The sequence below is a fragment of the Myotis yumanensis genome, unplaced genomic scaffold, assembly GCF_028538775.1.
Source record: "Myotis yumanensis isolate MYYU_CA2020_CCGP unplaced genomic scaffold, mMyoYum1.0.hap1 SCAF_1, whole genome shotgun sequence".
Taxonomy (NCBI): domain Eukaryota; kingdom Metazoa; phylum Chordata; class Mammalia; order Chiroptera; family Vespertilionidae; genus Myotis; species Myotis yumanensis.
This window is the reverse complement of record NW_027223752.1, coordinates 178,341,285-178,361,354: the sequence shown is the minus strand read 5'-3', so window position 1 is coordinate 178,361,354 and position 20,070 is coordinate 178,341,285. Positions and strand designations below refer to the sequence as shown.

At 32.6% G+C, this 20,070-nt stretch overlaps 1 protein-coding gene and 1 pseudogene across 3 annotated transcripts in view; one reads left to right on the top strand and one right to left on the bottom strand.

Annotated features, from left to right (window-relative positions):
* The window catches only part of GRID2 (glutamate ionotropic receptor delta type subunit 2), a 1,396,175-nt gene that overhangs the window by 224,304 nt on the left and 1,151,801 nt on the right, over positions 1-20,070 (top strand). For all 3 annotated transcript variants that reach the window (XM_070392701.1, XM_070392704.1, XM_070392700.1), the window contains exon 2: positions 16,572-16,727. In XM_070392701.1, the coding sequence (XP_070248802.1) occupies positions 16,572-16,727 (156 nt within the window). The remainder of the gene's footprint in view (positions 1-16,571; positions 16,728-20,070) is intronic.
* Positions 12,608-12,729, bottom strand: LOC138999500 (U2 spliceosomal RNA; annotated as a pseudogene).

The following is a 20,070-nucleotide window of genomic DNA, read 5'->3' as shown; positions in this document are numbered from 1 at the left end:
GGAGCTCTTACTTTTCAGATTATAATCTGATGGGTGTTCAGGTTTAACCAAACTCTGTCTCCAAAAGGTGCTAAATGGTAGCATTTGCAACTTCTACAGAAATCCTGTTTGCTTGGATTCATAACATATTTAAAAATTTGATAAGTATTACTGAACTATGATTATTTCTCCTGCTTAATTTGTTCTATCTTAATTCAAGAAGGACCGTAGGAATTTGTTCATTATTCAGACAAATTTTATAATTGCAACTGCAGAGATAAAACAAATTATTATTGGGGCAATAGGACTCTAGAGCATGAAACTTCTTAGAATATTTTTTCAAAATTTCACTGCTTTTTAAATGCTATCTACAAGGCAAACTCAAAGACAAGAAAGGCAGAGTTGTGGATCTAGAATAACAGTTTTTACACAAGTCCTTAGTATATACAGTTTAAATATTTTGCACTAGTGTTATTACTCTATTAATATTGTAATTGGTAATATTCAATCAAATAATCACATTTTATTTATTAAACAAATTTTGATATGTGGCCTAATATGCAACACTTTAATTGGTACTGGTAGTTTCTTTTGTTGTTGTTGTTTTTTGTTTGTTGTGTGTGTGTCTGTGTGTGTATGAATATAACACACAAAATTCTTTGCCTCATGGAATCAGTATTTTAGAGAGGAGGAGAAAATAAACAATAAATAAATAATATATATCATCTATCAGATGATGATATATATTATGACAAAAAATAAACCAGGGAGGGAGGAAGGCAGTGGAGGCAGAGTCTGTAATTTTAAGTAGGGTGATCAAGAAATGTCTCACTAGGAAGGTACTCTTTGAGCAAAGAACCGAAGCAGTAGGAAAAGCCAGCCATGTGTTTGTCTAAGAGGGAGATCATCCTAAGCTGAAGGAAGAATAAGATCAAGATCACTGACATGGGATTAGGTATTGTACATTTTAGGAAAAGCAAAGATGCTGGGGTAACTGGATGTCCATGACCAAGAGGGTGAGTGCTAAGGTCTGAGATCTGAAAGTTAATAAAGGAGCCAATTACAGAGAACTCTAGCCCTAGTAGGATTTTGATGGTTCCTACAGATGTGTTGATATTCCACATCCGGCCACCTTGGATATTCCAGCTACCATTTACAACCATGTTTTGTCTCTTTCAATTTTCTCAGAGCATTTATATTGGTCCCTCAGATACATGCCACCTTTACTCTTCTGAAGTTTTTATAGATTTGCTTTTTGTGGAGGGGAAGAGGAGCCTTTACCAGTTTGTCATCTTGTCAGGACCTTGAAGTATAAAATTGTTTCAAATACAATTTGAAAAGTAAATATTTCAGAGTTGGAGGGGCTGTTAAATTGTCCTACCCTACCTTTTTATAATACATAAGTTCTAATATATTCCAACCTCTGTAAGTACTTCCTAACTATAAGAGGAAGCATAACTTATTTTTGGACAATTTAATTAGAAGAAAAAAGTTTCTTTCTATTGAAAGCATACCCAAGTGAGTCTATAGACTCACTTAGATTAAAAACATATGTTACAGAATAATGACCAGGAAGAGACATTAAAAACCGACACTTCTAATTCGTCAGGTTTTCAACCTTTGATCAATTACTTGCTGTTTTTTAAAGAGGTCACGTGCCATCTCACACTGACAAGGCATTTGGTATTCCCCTCTAAATCTAGGAACCTTGGCTACAGGAATCTCTTAGGAATGGGAAGCCAGAACCATGGAAGGCAGGGCTGAAAATGAGGCAAGGAAAAAGTAAGTGGAAAGAAGAAAAACTCAAGGTTCTTGTCTAAGCAGAGACCTTGGAGGAAATAATTGCAGAGCAGATGCAGATCCTAATGAATGCTAAATCTGTCCATAGATGGGGTCACTCTCCAGGGGCCTTGCATCTTAAATAACCCTCTTGGACAACCAAATGTACAATATCAGCATTAAAAAGCCTTCAGAAACATCCATAAGATTAAAGGAATTACAAATCAGAATTCAGACTGAGTAAAACAGTCTGTGGTTCATTAGATCCTCCCTTTGTAGCAAATAGAAGGCACAAACACAGGTATAAGACTCAACAAAGTATATCCTTTTACACCAGCGGTCCTTACATTTTAGCATGCATTTGAGTCACCTGGAGGACTTGTGAAAAACAGATTGCTAGACCCCACTCCAGTTTACAGGTGCTACTACTTCTGCTTTTCTATGGGCCACTCTTTGTGAACGAGGGTTCTACAAGGTACATTTTCCTAGGGTAACATGTTACCTAGGTAATTACTCTTAGGGTCATATATTCCTGGGTAGTTAGGAAAAATTCTTCACCTAGGGATCCAGGATTCTTGCAGCTCTTAGACTCATTGTCCTTTAGGTTCTCCTGCATTCAAACATCACAAGGAGACAAAGACAGTGCAGAAGCTCGCTTGGTTCTTAACTCCTTGCACTGAAAATTACACATACTCCACTTCTCACATTCCTTTCTATGAAACCTAACTGTTAAGGAAGTTAGAAAATGTTGTCACTGAATTCCAGCTCCTAACACCAGAGATTCTGAATCAGTATATCTGGGGCGGCATGTTAGTTTGCTAAAAGCACCAATATCACTAAGTTTCAGTATTGTGGTTCTATCACTGCAGTGCGAAAAAGAAATATTGAGTATCTATTATGTGAAAGACACTATGTCAGACACTGGGGGCCAGTATTAAATTTGATGGAAAGGCAAACATTAGCCTTGTCTTTTGGGGTCTTCTAGTTAATGAGGGAGATAAACACAGGAACTTTTGCCAGGCTAATTCTTTTGAAAAGTGTTGAAACTCTATCTCCACTTAACCTCCTATTTATTCTTTAACCTATTTCGATCTGGCTTCCACTCTTGCCTGTTTCACTGAAATTAATTTATTAAAATAATAAATAATGTCCATGCTCCCAAACATAGATCAAGGAAACTTATCTGTCTTTATATGTCCAATTTTCTGACTAGCATTTCATGCAGTTGACCAGCCCTAATTATTTGAAGAACTCTCTTCTATTTGCCTCTTTTAATGATAATGATATTCTTCATTGATTTTCCTCTGGTATCAATGATGGTGCCTTCTAATTATCCTTGATTGTTTCTCTTATTTTAATTAAGACTGATTTACTTCTGGGATCTGTCTGGGTCCCCTTTCTCTCTATTTATACTTTCCTTATATGAGCATGCCCAGTCTCAGGTCTTTAGTTCCCAAAGGAATGCTAATTACTTTCAAATGCTTGTCTCTAACCCAGATAGATCTCTTTCTCTTAAGCTTCCTTTTAACATATTCAATCTCTTACCTAACTTCTCCACTTGAATTTTAATACATATGTGATATAGGTCATGTACAAAATGGACCCTTTTATTCACCTCGGATTACTCTGACAATTATAATTGTTTTAGTAAAAATGAACCGTTTGACTCTGGTTAGGAAATTGGAGGTCTCCATGTGGTTGAAGAATAAATGGAATGGAATGAGTCTTCAGGGTTTTAGAAAGGCTGTGTAGAGAGTAGTTACTCGATTTCAGTGGTAAACCAGCACCATGGAAGATACAGCTGAAAGTGAAGCAAAATAAAAATAAGTGGAAATAATGAAAATTCAAGGTTCTTTAACTATAAGCAGACACCTTAGTAGGTTTAGTAGAAGTAATGGACATTAAGAAAATAAAAAACTCTTGGGATAAAGGGAAATACTCTGAATCAGGTTCCACTTTATGCAATGAATTTGGACCTTGGGATTAAGATATTAAAAACTGTGTTGTTAATGTGATAGATAAGTCATCAACATGTACCAATCTGCTGTATCACCCAAATGATGCAGGATTTGGGATAAAGAGAAAGATTCTGAACCAGGTTACACTTTATTCAATGAATTTATTGGCTGGTGATCAGGTGTTCACCGACAATGAAAAGGCAGATAATAGGGTAGTATAGACAGATGGGAAAGGTTTCAGAAAAGACACTTTTACTCTGTGAGAGAGGATTGGTGGTTTAGATTAATTTAGGAGCTGAGCCAAATTAACTCCTCATTTCTGGTTGTTGTAGGTCCTGGAATGTGGAAAAAAAAATATCCAGTTGAGCAATGTCCGCTAAAGAAAACTAGGTTTTACTCCAAGCCAGCAGTCTTCCATAAAGGAGTTGAAAATATTAATAGAATGATATTGCCATGTAATGAGGTTGGCAAAATGGAGAACAATAGTCATTGTGTAGAGGTATTGGAGACACTACTCAAAAGAAAAAAAAAATAGGGAGAAAATGAAAAGATGAGAATTGGTTAAAGAGACATACATTTTACACTGTAACCAAAGATGCCAGAAGTGAGAATCATGATGGGATGGCTTGCTTCAAAGTCACTGAGAATCTAACAAGTTTCTCAAGCTCCAGGTAGAGTTCTGTGAAGACTTTCTGAACTATTTTGAGACTCACTTTCTTTTTTAAGAATTCTTTATTGTTGAAAGTGTTACATATGTCTCCTTTTTCCCGCATTGACCTCTCCTTGCCCGCTCCCCTCAACTTGTGTCCCCAATTCCCCTACTGTCTGTGTCCTTTGGTTATGCTTATATATACACATACAAGTCCTTTGGTTGATCTCTTACCCACACCCTTAACCCTCCCCTGCCTTCACTCCGAGGCTCAACAGTGTGTTTGATGCTTCTGTGTCTCTGGATCTATTTTAGTTCATCATTTTATGTTGTTCATTATATTCCACAAATGAGTGAGATCATGTGATATTTATCTTTGACTGGCTTATTTCACTTAAAAACGGTGATACATTTACACAACAGAATACTATGCTGCTATAAAAAAGAAAGAACTCTTACCATTTGCAACAGCATGGATGGATCTGGAGAGACTCACCTTTTTAATTGTTATTTAAAATGGGCTCATAAAAAGATGCCTTATTGCCTCTCACATCTGATTTCCTGACGTTTGGGAAACTGACTCCTTAATAAAAGAGAAGATATAAAGACAATTATACTTTTTAATACATGATATCATCTTCAAATGTAAATTAATTTTATATTACTTTGACATACAGTGTATATATTTTGTCCAAATTCCAGATTAAGAAAATATTTTTAAATTACTTCACCATTAAATCAGGAAAATTTTGTAAAAACTCTGAAATGCATATAGAACTCATAACACCATCTGTATACTTACAAACAGGAATCCACACATACACATTTTTTCTCAACTTGTTTTAGAAATTATGTTCAAGGAAGGAAAACATTTACGTTTTATTTAGAAACCCCAATATTTGTAGGGTGGGGTAACAGTATGTTTATAGTTGTTCATATGGAAAATAATACAATCTTAAGAATGAAATAATAGTGGAGGGTCTCTAGTCATCTGTTTATGCTTATGCTTTCTTTATATATGTTTACCTAAGTGTCTTCACGCAACAGCAATGCATTAGAATTTTTTCAAACTTGACTTTTTTTTAAACTGGGATTCTGTAGTTAATTTAAATGAGTATTCATATTGGACATATTTTGATTGTTTACATCATTTTTCAATTGGTTAATTAAAGGCCATAGTGTATTCTCTCTCATCTCCTCTTATATGGCCCATAGTTCATTTAAGTTATTAGCTCTTTTTTTGATGTTATTTTTTTCTTTTTCTTCAAAATATGAATACTATATAACATGCCTTTGAACCAAACTGTCTAAAGAAATTAATTAAAATCACAGTTTTACTGTCTTTTTTCGGCACAAGTTAATCTAAAATCATTTTTTTTCAGAATGGATTTAGCTTTTAGCATAGATATAGTTCATTAATATAAAAACTATAGGTTTTTGAATCTAGAAAGTTCTAGATTTAGTTCCCCAGCTCTTTTACTTTCTATCTATGTGATTGGGTAATTCTCCTAACTTCTGATTCTTAGTCTCTTCATCTCTTACATGAGAAGGAAGAGAACTACCTAACAGAAAATTCAAAGTTTAAAACTATTTTTGCTGTTTTCTTAAGAATAAAATTCATAGTGGTAACGTTGACCATTTTTTTTGTAAGATTTATTGACTAACAAGTAATTACTTAATATAGTATAGTACTTGAAAGTTGATTTCCCATAAGTATTTGACTGATAATAAAAACTATGATTATGATAAATATTTTGATAGGTGAAAGATATTTGGTCCATTTTGCAACCACTTATAGCTAATAAGTAACCTAAAATATTGACATTTTCCAAAGGTCTTAAAAAATATAGAAGGATCTGGTGAATTGTTACTGGAGGAAAGAACTTAAACCTGTTCTTTTTCTAAAGATACCTGCATGTCTTCTCAGTGAACATATTTTTCAGGAAGCTACTTTCTTCCTTATTATTTTTAAGTGCATCATTTCAGTTTGGGAAGATTTTGACTTACTGTGCAATCTTTCAATAGTCCCTTTTCACAAACCAGTTCTTTCTGTTCTTGCCACGGCAGTGAAATTTGCACTAAAAGAACACTGTTACAATTACAGGTATGATACAGAGAAAGGGACTGAAACGCAGGACACTTCACAGATTTGGTATAAAAATATGGAAAAATTAAAGCATTAAACTGTTCCATGCTTTTTCCACTTTTGTATGATGGAAAAATACATATTACACAAAATATATCATGTTGGTGTGCAGTTTGTGGTGTTAAAAACATTCATGGCATCGTACCACCATCTCTAACATCCATTTCCAAAACTCTTTTCAACTTGTAAAACTGAAACTCAACATTCCATTATTTTGACTATAAGTACTACTTCATATAAGTGGATTCATATAGTATTTGACATATTGTATCTGGCTTATTTTACTTAATATAATGTCTTGGGCTCATTTTAAGTCATTTTATCATAATTTATTGAGGAAGATGAACAATTAAAGATATTGGCAATATAAACGTTTTAAATATTACAATATAACTTCAAGTATTTTTTATAATTATTTTAGTGATCTGTGTGGAATTTTACCTTTTTCTAGTTATATCTGCCTACATTATATTATAACTGATTCCCTCTGTGATATTGGCAATATCCTCCTTCAACTTGATTATCTTTCTATAAAACAAGAATGATGCTTGTCTATAAACTAGATAATTATGGTGGGTGAAATAGAAGTCAATATTATAGTGTACTTAGTGAACAAAATGCTAAGTAAGCATTAGACATTGGGAGATAATGAACCAGCCAGTTTCTGTACCTGGTTATAATTTGAATATTACAAGCCCAACTACATTATTCAAAGTGTTTAATATAGAAAGTCAATTACTCTGGCATTGTCATTCTAATAGGATCATTAGTCACCAAAGTGAAAAAAAAATTTAAATCCATAAAAATGAAAGGCTAGAGATTTGTTCTAAACCCTTTGCTTAAGAATATACCAAGTGCATAAGATATTGGAACTCACATAAGAATATTTTAAAGTAACTGCCAAAATTGCCATTTAAATTAATGTTAAAAATTTTACATATATCTAACTATTTGTTTATAGGACAGTTCAAAACAAATGTCAACATAAATTTTGAGAAAAAAATTGTGAAAGTATTCTTTACACAATAGTTTAAATTATAGTGGTAAATATCATATCTATAAAAGCTAAGCAAAAAATTATATAAAAATTTTGTAAACTAAGCCTAGTTAAAAATACTCCCATTTGACCCATTGATTCCATGTCTGGGAATATACCCTAAGAAGCCAGAAGTACCAATCAGAAAGAATATATGCACCCCTATGTTCCTAACAGTGCAATTTGCAATGGTTAAAATTTGGAAATAGCCCAAGTGCCCATAAGCAGATGAGTGGATAAAAAAACTATGGTACATCTACACAATGGAATACTACATGACTATAAAAAAGAATGAACCCTTCCCATTGGCAACATCACGAGAGGAGAGTATTATGCTAAGCTACATAAGCCAGTCAGAGAAAGAAAAGTATCACATGATCTCATTCATATGTGGAATCTAAGGAACAAAATAAACTGATGAATAAAATAGATCCAGAGACACAGAAACATTGAACAGACTGATGAATTTCAGAAGGAAGGCAGGGATAGGGGTAGGGTGGAGAGAGATTAACTAGGGAACTTGTATGCATATAGGCATAGCCCTTGGACCTAATCGTGTGGTGAAGGCCTGTGAGGGGTGGGTGAAGGGTGGAAGGGATCAAAGGGACAAAACACACAAAGGGAATATCTGCGATACTTTCAACAATAAAGATACAATTTTTAAAATTATCAAGTAAAAAGATTAAAAGCTATTTGAGAATTTTAATATACAAATAAAATTTCATTTTGATAATTATAAAAATTAAAATATGCATATCACTTAGTAATATAGAAATTCATTAAAATGAATATATGACCAGATATGAAGCTCATAGGTTTTTGTGGGGGAGGGGGCTTTACTGAATGCCCTTTAAAAAAAAAATTCTTTATTGATTAAGGTATTACATATGTGTCCTTATCTCCCGATTACCCCCCTACCCCCTCCCCCACTCATGCCCTCACCCCCCCTGTTGTCTGTATCCATTGGTTAGGCTTATATGCATGCATACAAGTCCTTTGGTTGATCTCTCCCCTTACCCACTCCCTCCCCTACCTTCCCTCTGAGGTTTGATGGTCTGATCCATGCTTCTCTGTCTCTGGATCTGTTTTTGTTCATCAGTTTATGTTGTTCATAAACTGATAAAGCTCATAGTTCTTTTAGGAAGTTAGGTTTCAAACTGAGATCTGTGAATTTTGCCACAGTCATTACTAGCTTTGTGTCTTTGGAAAATTACTTAATCTGAACCTAATTTCTATGAAAGGAATTTCATAAAAAATAAAAGATATAATGCCAGTGAACCACTTAGTACAGTACTCATTACTAATAAATGTTAATTACTTTCACTGTTGTTATTTTGATTATTATAAACTTGAGAGAAGCACAGCAGAGTAAAATTGCTTCTGATTCAGTATAATATTTGCTAATTGTCATGAATTTGGTGAATTTCAAGCACTTTATTTCCATCAATTGAAGTTATTGTTTTGGTTTACTTTCTTAGAGTGCTTGTCAATGGTTACATAAGGTGAACCGAGGAAAATATATCTCTTGATGCAAGAAAAAAAGAGTTCTAAAACCTCACTTTCTGCTTATGAAGTTATTAGAGTAATACATATTAGGAAAAATTATTTTAAATGAGAAGGGACTGCTGATAAATTTCTAATAAACCATTAATTCATGGAGGATATCCCAAAATAATTAATGTCATAAATACACACAAATACCTTCATTGTAATAGTGTCCCACTGAAATAGTAGCTAGTCTGTATGCTTAAGATGCCAAGTAATATAGAAAATGCCGATTTCATTCAGCTACAATTCTAATTTCTCTGTTGTTTGTTAGTATTGAATATGTTCAACCTAGTTCTTCTGTGAACTGAGCAATATAAGTGGAGGGTGAAAGAAAAGAGAAATTCATCAAATTTATACTGTCTTTGATTATTTCTCCTCCTTTCGCAATGTATGCACAATTTCCACTGGCATTGGAGGAAATACAATGAGTAGATGCAAAAAAAGTTATAGATCTTTTGATCTGCATATCTTTGTACAGTACAACTAATTTTTATGCACAGTGCCCCATTAGAATTAAATACAAAAAAAACCACTTGTGAATAGTAGCATTGAAAACAATGGGGTTATATGCTGATTTAATGATTCCAAAAAGGTCTGCTGAACTGTCAATCCCAGAACCAAGGGTTTTCCTTTTGTCTTTATGTTAACTACCTAAGATAAATTGTTGATGCTTCCAAGGCAAAGGGGAATAAATTTTAAGTAAAAAGGTATAATGTTCAGGTTTTAAATATGATTCAGTTTTAAATAGCTCATGGCTTCTACTAAATGAATTGGATATGCTAATCTCCAGAAGTCATACTAGTTATTAAATATACAGGCAGCCATCCAAATCTGCAGGTTCCAGATCTGTGGATTCAACCAACTGCAGATATTCAGGAAAAAATACATTGTTGTTGGCGGGTGCTATATAGTTAGGCCTACAATGATTACATCTGTACTGAACATGTACAGACGTTTTCTTCTCATTATTCCCTAAGCAATACTGTATAATATCTAATTGCATCCATTTACAATGTAGTAGGAAATATATGTAATCTAGAGCTTATTTAAGGTATGCAGAGGATGTACAGACATTATATGAAAATATGTAGGGGACTTTAACATCTGTGGATTTGGGTATATATGGTGGGTCCTGAAAGCAACTCTGCAAGGATACTGAAGAATGGTCGTATATGTGTGTGTGCTTATGTGCATGTATATGTACATATATGTGGATGTCATAATGTAGTATGTATATAGCATATATACATACACACATATCTATGTCTATCAATCTATCTATCTATCTATCTATCTATAATTTTTTTTCTTTATAAAGTGAGTATTTGAAATGAAAAAAGAAGCTTACTATGGAAAAAATAGCACCAAACTTGAAACCAGAAAATGTAGATTATACTCCACCCTTTCTCTCTCTTGGCTGTGAAATTTTGGTCAAATCACTTAAAATTTATTCAATACAATTTCTGAAGTATGAGATTATGTATATATTATTTAAATGTCTTTCAGTATGAGTTTATGAATTCCAAAATTGCCTATTTTCATTATCATCTGAATGAGGCATTTTAATTCTGCTATGGAATGATTTTACATGCAATAGATTTAAAAGGTCGTGTCAGCTTTGATGACTATCTCTGTGCTGATTGGATGGATGGATGGATGGATGGATGGATTAATACATGGAAAGAGGGGAAAAAAGAGCAGAGGATAAAAGGCACAGAGAGAGAAGCTAAGAGAATCAATGTGTTGCTTCAAAGAAAAGTAAAGATTCACTGCAGATAAAACCTGAAAAGTTTATTTTAAAAAAGATTATGTATATATTTGTGGCAAAATTAAATGAGTCAAGTTTGAATTCTGCGACTAAAAATGATTAGCTATCTTTTATTTTATTTGCAACTCTGAATATTGACCATGCTTTTTTGGGGGGACAATTGTTTCATATATGTATTTTTAAATGATACTATTTTAATCATAAATTGATCATATAGGAGTAATATGGATGTGTTGATTCTTGTTTTTGATTTTTAGAATCAATTATTTTAAATATTACTTGGTCTGTTAGTTATATAAGTGAGATTTATAGATCTTTCAGTAATTCTAACAATTTTGTATATAGAAAAATTTATTCAAAATTTTCCCAATATTTTTAGAGAAAATTCTGAGCTAGTAAAAGACATTTTCTTTCCTCTCTGTCTTAACAGCTAAACTGTTTCCACCTCTTGCTTCTTATTTGTATAAGACAAATATAATTTAAATATTCAAACTAAAATTATGAGTGTATGATTAATACCTTGCTGAATAATATGGGTCTTCTGGAGTCATGATAAGTGCATTTGCAAGTCTACTTTTGTTTTAATTTAAATGTAGTCCCAACTTACATTTTTAATCATGTATTTGAATTTAAGTATTCTATTTTATAAAATTATGCGTAACTATATATAAGGAAAGTTTAATCAGTTACTGCTCTTGAGTAGCTAATATATTCAGGATCCCTTGTAGACACTCTAAGCATAAAAATAGTTTCTATGGCCCAGGATATGATATTTTGCTAAGGAGACAAGGAATATGTCTATAGTGGAGGCAACATCATGAAAAAAAAAAAACGGAGATAGAAAAGCTTAGAATATTTTTGAAAGTTATAGTGTTGGTCGAGTTAGTAACTTTTTTCTAAAAGTTTTATTTTGCAAGCATATTTTCAAATTTAAATTTGTGTAATTTTACACCTGTCAGAATGGCTATCATCAACAAATCAACAAACGCCAAGTCCTGGCTAGGATGTGGAGAAAAAGGAACCCTCATGCGCTACTGGTGGGAATGCAGACTGGTGTAGCCACTGTGGAGAACAGTATGGAGTTTCTTTAAAAAATTAAAAATGGAACTCCCATTTGACCCAGTAATCCCACTTCTAGGAATATATCTCAATAAACTAGAACCACCAATCAGAAAGTATATATGCACCCCTATGTTCATAGCAGCATTATTTCCAATAGCTAAGATTTGGAAACAGCCTAAGTGCCCATCAGCAGATGAGTGGATTAAAAAGCTGTGGTACATCTACACAATGGAATATACGCTACTATAAAAAAGGAGGAATTTTTACCATTTTCAACAGCATGGATGGAACTGGAGAGCAGTATGCTAAGTGAAATAAGCCAGTCAGAGAAAGATAAATATCACATGCTCTCACTCATATGTGGGATATAATGATCAACATAAACTGATGAACAAAAATAGATCCAGAGACAAATGGCAGGGGAGGGGAGATGGTTAGAGAGTAACCAAAGGACTTGTATGCATGTGTATTAGCATAACCAATGGACACAGACACTGAGGTGGTGGGGGCTTGCCCTCGGGGGTGTGAGGGGCCAGGGTGGGGGAGTCAATCTGGGAAAAAGGAGACATATGTAAAACTTTAGACAATAAAAAATTGTGTAATTTTATCATAGAAAACATTGACTTATGCACATGATCCTTCACAATAAAATATTAAGACATCACCATGTTCTTATATTAATATAAATTATATTTTTTCTTTCTAATGCGTAATATATAAGATAAGTACACATGTTATAGTTTGTATTTAAACTGATAAGAACAGAGACTACACTTGATCTTAGCCAAAAGGCCGAGAAGCGATATATATAGTTTGTATTTAAAAATATAAATGCATTCCCACCTGTACTTGTAATCTCTTTATGTAAAGATAAGTAAAACCTTTCTTTTTGCTCCCATTGAAGGAACAAATCATCAACCCTTAACAATGGAAATGACTAGTTACAAATTGGTGTAAAAGGAATATTAAATGGGAATTCCTTTTATTCCTTGTTGCTTAATTATTCTTCCTTCCTGTTTGGCCAATCCTATATAATAAAAGGGTAATATGTAAATAGATCGAACAGCAGAACAACTGAACAACAAATCAATGTGTAATATGCTAATGAGATGCTAAGGCTGCTTAACTGCTCGCTAAGATGTGTACTAACCACCAGGGGGCAGTTGCTCGCTTGCTGCTGGGGTCCAGCCTGTCGGGACTGAGCGAGATGGGCCAGACATGCCCTGGAGCCTTCCCGCAGTCCTCCCTGGCCTGATCGTGCTCCAGTGGGGTCCCTCAGCCTGGCCTGCACCCTCTCGCAATCCGGGACCCCTTGGGGGATGTTGGAGAGCCAGTTTCAGCCTGATCCCACAGGCCACTCCCCTTGGGAGGGTGCCAGAAGCAGGACTCATGCCTGGCAAGCGCTGCTGTGTTAGCGCAAGCCTCTCCCTATAAGGACTGATTGGGTGCGAGCCAGCGGCAGGCACAGTGGGGCCAGGATGAGCGGGAGTGGCAGGTAGGAGCTGCACGCGGCATTGGACTGCAGGTTTTGGCCCGATCACTGCTAGCCACCCAGAGGGACCCCACCCGTGCACAAGTTCATGCACCGAGCCTCTAGTGTGAAATATAAATATACATAACATACCGGTTATTTTTCAGAATACTTGTGTTTAATACAAAATGCTATATATACTCTTTTGGTACAAAGAAAAATGAAAATGATATTTTTATAGTTGATGAAAGAAGTAGATAGATAATTGAACTTGAAGTCTGTGAAGTAAGATGGACTGCTTCTTCTGTGTACTTCCTTGCTGTTTACTGAAAAGTAAACTGCTTCTTTTGTGTGATTCCTTTCACTATATCTTAATTTAACACAGAATTGACTAATTTGCTATAATTTCTACAAGTTTCAGCTATTATTAAGCCAGATTTAATGTTTAAGGCAATTTTAAATGTTCTGTCAGGTAATAGTAAAATGCTTCCATTAAAAATATATTACCAATACTCAGTAGAAGTCAATAACATCACCCTCCATAAAAAGTCTTTTGGAAGAACCATTTAGAAGCGATGACAAGCTAATGGGTCTCTATATAAATATAGATAACTTCTTTGTGAATTGATATTTAGATTATTTGGTTCAAAATGAACTCATTATTTTACATTTATATATCACAGTTTCTACAAACTATTAAAGAAATTTGTGTATCTGAATTTGATAGTATTACATTTCCATGTAATGATTAATCTAGACCAGTGATGGCGAACTTATGACACCTCTGACACACGAACTCATTTTTTTGGTTGATTTTTCTTTGTTAAATGACATTTAAATACATAAAATAAATATCAAAAATATAAATCTTTGTTTTACTATGGTTGCAAATATCAAAAAGTTTCTATATGTGACACGGCACCAGAGTTAAGTTAGGGTTTTTCAAAATGCTGACACGCCAAGCTCAAAAGGTTTGCCATAACTGATATAGACTGATAATAATTATTGCAAATTAAAATGAGTTTTCATGAATGTGGCTTAAAATTAGCAAGATAAATCTAATATTTATTGCCTAAATATTTTCATAAAATCTTAGTTTCTAAAATAGATTTCTATATGACGTAGAAATGACAGGATAGGTAAAAATTAATGTCTGTTATCTACATTTGATTATATCAAAATGTTAATATTCTGGCTAATAGCTGCATAATATAATTAGGGAGCACTTCATGTATTAGTTTTTAAAAATTCTTCCTTCTTTCTCATGCTCTTAGCTATGGACAGATATTCAAATTAGATAAGAAATGGAAAGGGTTAGAGAGGCTGGTCAGTATAGTTAGTACCAAGTTCATATTGTCATGGCCTTCTATAGCAAAAATTAATCATCTCCTTATCAAGGTGAGGCCACTTTGGGTAGAGAGATGAAAATTAACCTACCAGACTAGTCAGAAGTGGACATATTTTCACCCTTGCTTTATCAGGTCTTGACTCTGATGATAGTATATGTTTAATATTGTGATGAATTTCACTGGAAAACTTGGGGCTCCAGTCACAGAGGTATAAAGTCAACACAACTGGTAGATGTGTGTCTTCTTTATCTGTGTATACATATATAGTCTGTATATATTTCTTCCTATATATGTGTAAACTTACATATGAAAATACATTTTATATATTCACAATTTCACTTTTATATATACACACTATGAAGGATAGTCAAGTGACATATAATGTGTATATGGATATGTATGTAGATATGAATATAAAGTCACTCTTTGTCATGTTATCGACCCTGAGGTGTGTGACTGTTTTTGTCAGCAGGGTTTATTCAAAAGACAAAAGGTACATTGGCCAAAATGCTAATAATAAAAAAAGTAAACACTGAAAATGTGTGCCTGCCTAGAAAACTCACTCTGAATACAAATACTAGTAAAGCATGCATGACACAATGTGAAAGAATTTCCCACATTTCTAAGTCAGGATCCTCATAAATTGTTTTTATTCCTTATGGGTATAAGTTTGGAAGGCAGGATCCTGCACTGATTTAGAGTAAGGACATTGCAATCAAATAGGTAAGGACTCTGGCTCTTACTATGGGAATTTCAGTATATTTTTTGTTCTGAATCTTATTGTTATAACTTGATGTATATTGCAGTAGCATGCATATACATATTTCATAATTATTTTAAGGATTAAAATGGGATACTGTAATATGGAAAAGTTAATAGAAAATGATAAACATGTTTAGAACACAGTATTTAAAAATAAGAAAACATTAGCATTTAATGAAAACTTTTTAGTTACCACAACTTACTTACATTTTGAATGGATAATCTCCTTTAAAACACTTAATAATCCTACAGATAAGTATTATTATTATTATTATTGTTAATATGGGGATTGGAATTTAAAATCTCTTGGTCACTAACTTATACTTAATGAATCACATTCACAATTTGAAATCAGTTTACTCTTAAAACTGGTGCATTTAACCAATATGGTGCTGAAAAACACTCAGTAAATGTTAGCCACATTCTTATCATCATCATTATATATGAATGAAAGAATGCCATGATTATCTACTAAGACTTACTGTTAGTTTTTCAGGAAATATTTCTCAGTTATCTCTCCTAAGAGATTCGTCTGTCTTTAATTTTCTACATATATATTGAATTTAATACTATTAAAAAAACTGAAATCCTTGTTTTTAGAAATGAAAGGTAGAAAAGAAAAATGAAAATAAATTAAAATTAGAAGTTTGATTTCTATCTACTTTATGAATGGGCTCTCAGAAAGTTTCCTGATTTTAGCTCTTACTCAGAAAAAATAAAATAAAACATTTCGAAGCTATGAATTCGTAAAGATCTCATGATATAAGACATTCAATGTTTTAACCTCTTGGTCCTTTTCAAAGCTTTTTGTACTTATTAAATTCTTACCAATGCTCTCCATGTAATAACACTTTGATGTACTATTCATCATTTCCATTTGAAGGAAGTAAGTAAATTCCTGCTTAACTATCACATTGCTTTCAGTACAATATGTTTCAGTAATAAACTGCATGTTTTAAGTGAAAATATACATTTTCAAATACATGAATTGCTTTGAATTATTTCCAGTGGACATCACAGAATATTTATGTTATTGTTTAATGGCAACACTCACTTCTTTCTAGGAGCAATTTTTGATGAATCTGCCAAAAAGGATGATGAGGTGTTTCGCACAGCAGTTGGCGACCTCAACCAGAATGAGGAGATCTTACAGACTGAGAAAATCACATTTTCGGTGACATTTGTTGATGGCAACAACCCATTTCAAGCGGTTCAAGAAGGTAGGAACATCGGTGGTCCAATTTTTATAATTCTTGTTTTTTGGTTCAGTTTGAGTGACATTAAAGTTAGATTATGTAAAAAGTCCTTGAACTAGGATATCGTTTTGTTTTGTTTTTTATCTTTGCTGCATTGATTTTCTTAGAGAGTATTGTTTTGTAGATATTAATCCCGCATTCCACTTCTGAAAGGGCAGAGTGTGCAAAATTAGTGCTTTCATTGAAATGTAATATGAAAGGAACGTAAATATTTACCATAAAAGCTTTATTTTATTATTTCAGTGTAAATAAAGCATTCCAAAAAATAGCATTTTTATATTTTAATTTTTACTTTTGACTGAAAAAATTGCTACATTGAAAGTTGTTAAGATATATTCATCACAAGTATATTGGTGGGAGGGAAACTTTTAGACACTACCATACATTTCAAAGATTTTGTGCTGGGAATCTAATATACCGACATAGGCTATATATATTTTACTCTTTACAATATACCAAATATTAAAGCACTTTCTTCCATTCTTTCTGTATACTTGAGTGAATTAAAATTTTTCATGAGTACAAAGTCATACAAGTACAAAATATTTTCATTATGCTGAAATAATAATTTGTAGGAATGAAGGTTTTGATTGAAAGATCTTAGACTAAAAGAATTCTATTATTGATGCTATTATGCTAACAAAATATTTGACCTTTTGATTGGAAAAGCACTTGTTCATGAAACTGTTGCTAGTCTATTTTATATTTTATAATGGTAATATATCTAGACTAAAGATACTAACACAAAATTAATTTAGACAAATGAAGCATTCACTTCACTAAAAGATTAAAGGGTTTGGCAGGAGCAAAGATAGAGGAGATGGCTTATGTAGTAAAGTTTGGCAAGAAACTTTTTAAAGACAAATACTGAAGGGAAAAGAAAAAGTATATAAACTTGTGTTTTTTTTTAAGTGATCTTTTCATGAATGCTTTATCTGTATGTTGTACAAGTAAACTTTATTGGAATATGTTTGGATCAGTAGCATTGGTGACTGTTTAAACTTATTTATGCTTACTTTTATCAGTAAGAGAATGGATAGAATGATTAGTGTCCTAATGGATTTTCCTTCTTATTAATTTGATGGAGTGAAAAAGTATTATTTTAATGAAATGAATATAAGAGAATTAACGAAAAGCTATTTTCACAAATAATAATTTGTTTATAATATGATGGGATTTTAATTTTTAATAAGTAAACATAAATTTTAAAAGTCAGATTAATATAAACAGCCATTTATTTACATTTAAATGATCATTATCCTGGGAATTTGGGGGTCTTAATATTGACTGTGTTAATAAATTTTCTATGGAAACATTTAATAGCTATTTAAATTAATATTAGAATACATGAAGCAATCTCCAAAATAATAAAATTGAATTTGAGGAAAATACCCAATAATATATGAAATAATATATTCACTAGGAAAAATGTTATTCACTGTAAAGAAACATTTATGATATTTCTTTCTCAGCTTAGTTTTAATGACTGAAATGAGGAGGAAAAAATGAGACCTGATTTATTTTTGTGACAATCTTCTGAATAGCTATTTATTAATTTTTGTAAATTAACTTTAAGACATGCTAAAATATCCATGGCTTTCAAAATCCACTTTGACTGAAAGTGTGTAGAAATAAAGAAATAAAGACAATATCATAGGTAGAAGGTAATTACAAAGTGTGAATAAGTATGTCCTGCACACCTGTTTTATAGACTACAATTTGAAAGTCAAAGACAATGCTTAAAGATGCCACTGTATGTTTACATTGCTTTGTATAACTATTGTGTTGCCATCTGAATTCTGCAAACATATATTTCTCTCAAAAGATCTATTATGAATTGAAAGAATTTGTGGAACTGAAAGCAAATAGAGAGAGGAAATAAGGTTTAAGTTTCTGAGGTAGCTATTTGACTAGATATTTGTCAAGAAAGAAGAAAGAGCTTGACACTTTGCCTGATGGTTTCTGGTACTAAGAGGATGTCCTGGACCAGTTATTTTGATGGTCTACTCTAGGCAATGAAGCTCTGGAGATAATTTGTTTCCCCATTCAATATCAAGAAAGACGTCTGCTAATTTTTAAAAGTAAAGATAATTTTCCCAGGGGCTCTATTTGTAAGTGATTTCTTTGAAAAAACAAAGAGGAAATATTCAACTGAAAGAGAACATGAAATGATTAAGGAATATTTTCTTAAATATTTAGAGGAAGTAATTTAGGAGGAAATCTCAATTATACAATCAAAGATTGAAAATTTTCTATGAGCACACCTTTGCTGTAATACCTAAAAATCTATGCAGTGGTTCTCAACCTTCTGACCCTTTAAACACAGTTCCTCATGTTGTGACCCAACCATAAAATTATTTTCGTTGCTACTTCATAACTGTAATGTTGCTATTGTTATGAATCATAATGTAAATATCTGATATGCAGGATGGTCTTAGGTGACCCCTGTGAAAGGGTCGTTCGACTGCCAAAGGAGTCGCGTCCCACAGGTTGAGAACCGCTGGATAGAGGGTCTTACATCAGCTTGTTTATTTTTCACATTCTAAAGGAGGACAAAATGTTCAGTGATATAATTATTACTGATTGTTTACACATTAGCACTATTGATGAACTTCTAAAAACTTAACGGTTTTGAGTTCTTTCTCCCTCAAGCTTTATTTATTTTTGTTTATTTGATTTTGAAATCTGATCCTGAACAAATAGAATCGCCAGCACATAGATATTTGGTGGTGATAACAAATGATAAAAAGACTGGTCATCGGATAGAAAAATGAAATTTTAAAATCTAAAATGCTCTATTTACTTTATTGTTAGAACTTCCTTTCATTGGACACATTTGTGAAATGCTTATTTTCAGACATAAGATAGAGGCATTTAAAGCTAAATAAACCTCCTTAACCCATATATTGCAATAAAGAGTAATGTTACTATTTAAATATTATTGTGTGACTTTGATTGCAGTAAATTTGTGCATAGTAAATATTGATTTAAATAATTACCAAATAATTATTTTTGAGGTGAGTCTTTAGAAGATGTTGTCTTGCTTATAACACAGAATCAATATTGCATTTTTCTGGAGATCAATGACTGTAATTTATCATTTTTATCATTGTTCTGTAACATTAATCTTGGTAGTTTTAGATAGTGGTAAACAGTAGAAAATAATTTGTTTTCGCAAAAGTAATCTTGAAATAAACCACCTATTTTCATAATTATTTTTCTTTTATTTTGAACATATTTGATGTTTACCCATTGTATACTTTCTATTGAATTGTGGGAAGTTAACTAAGAGCAAATAATTTTTATA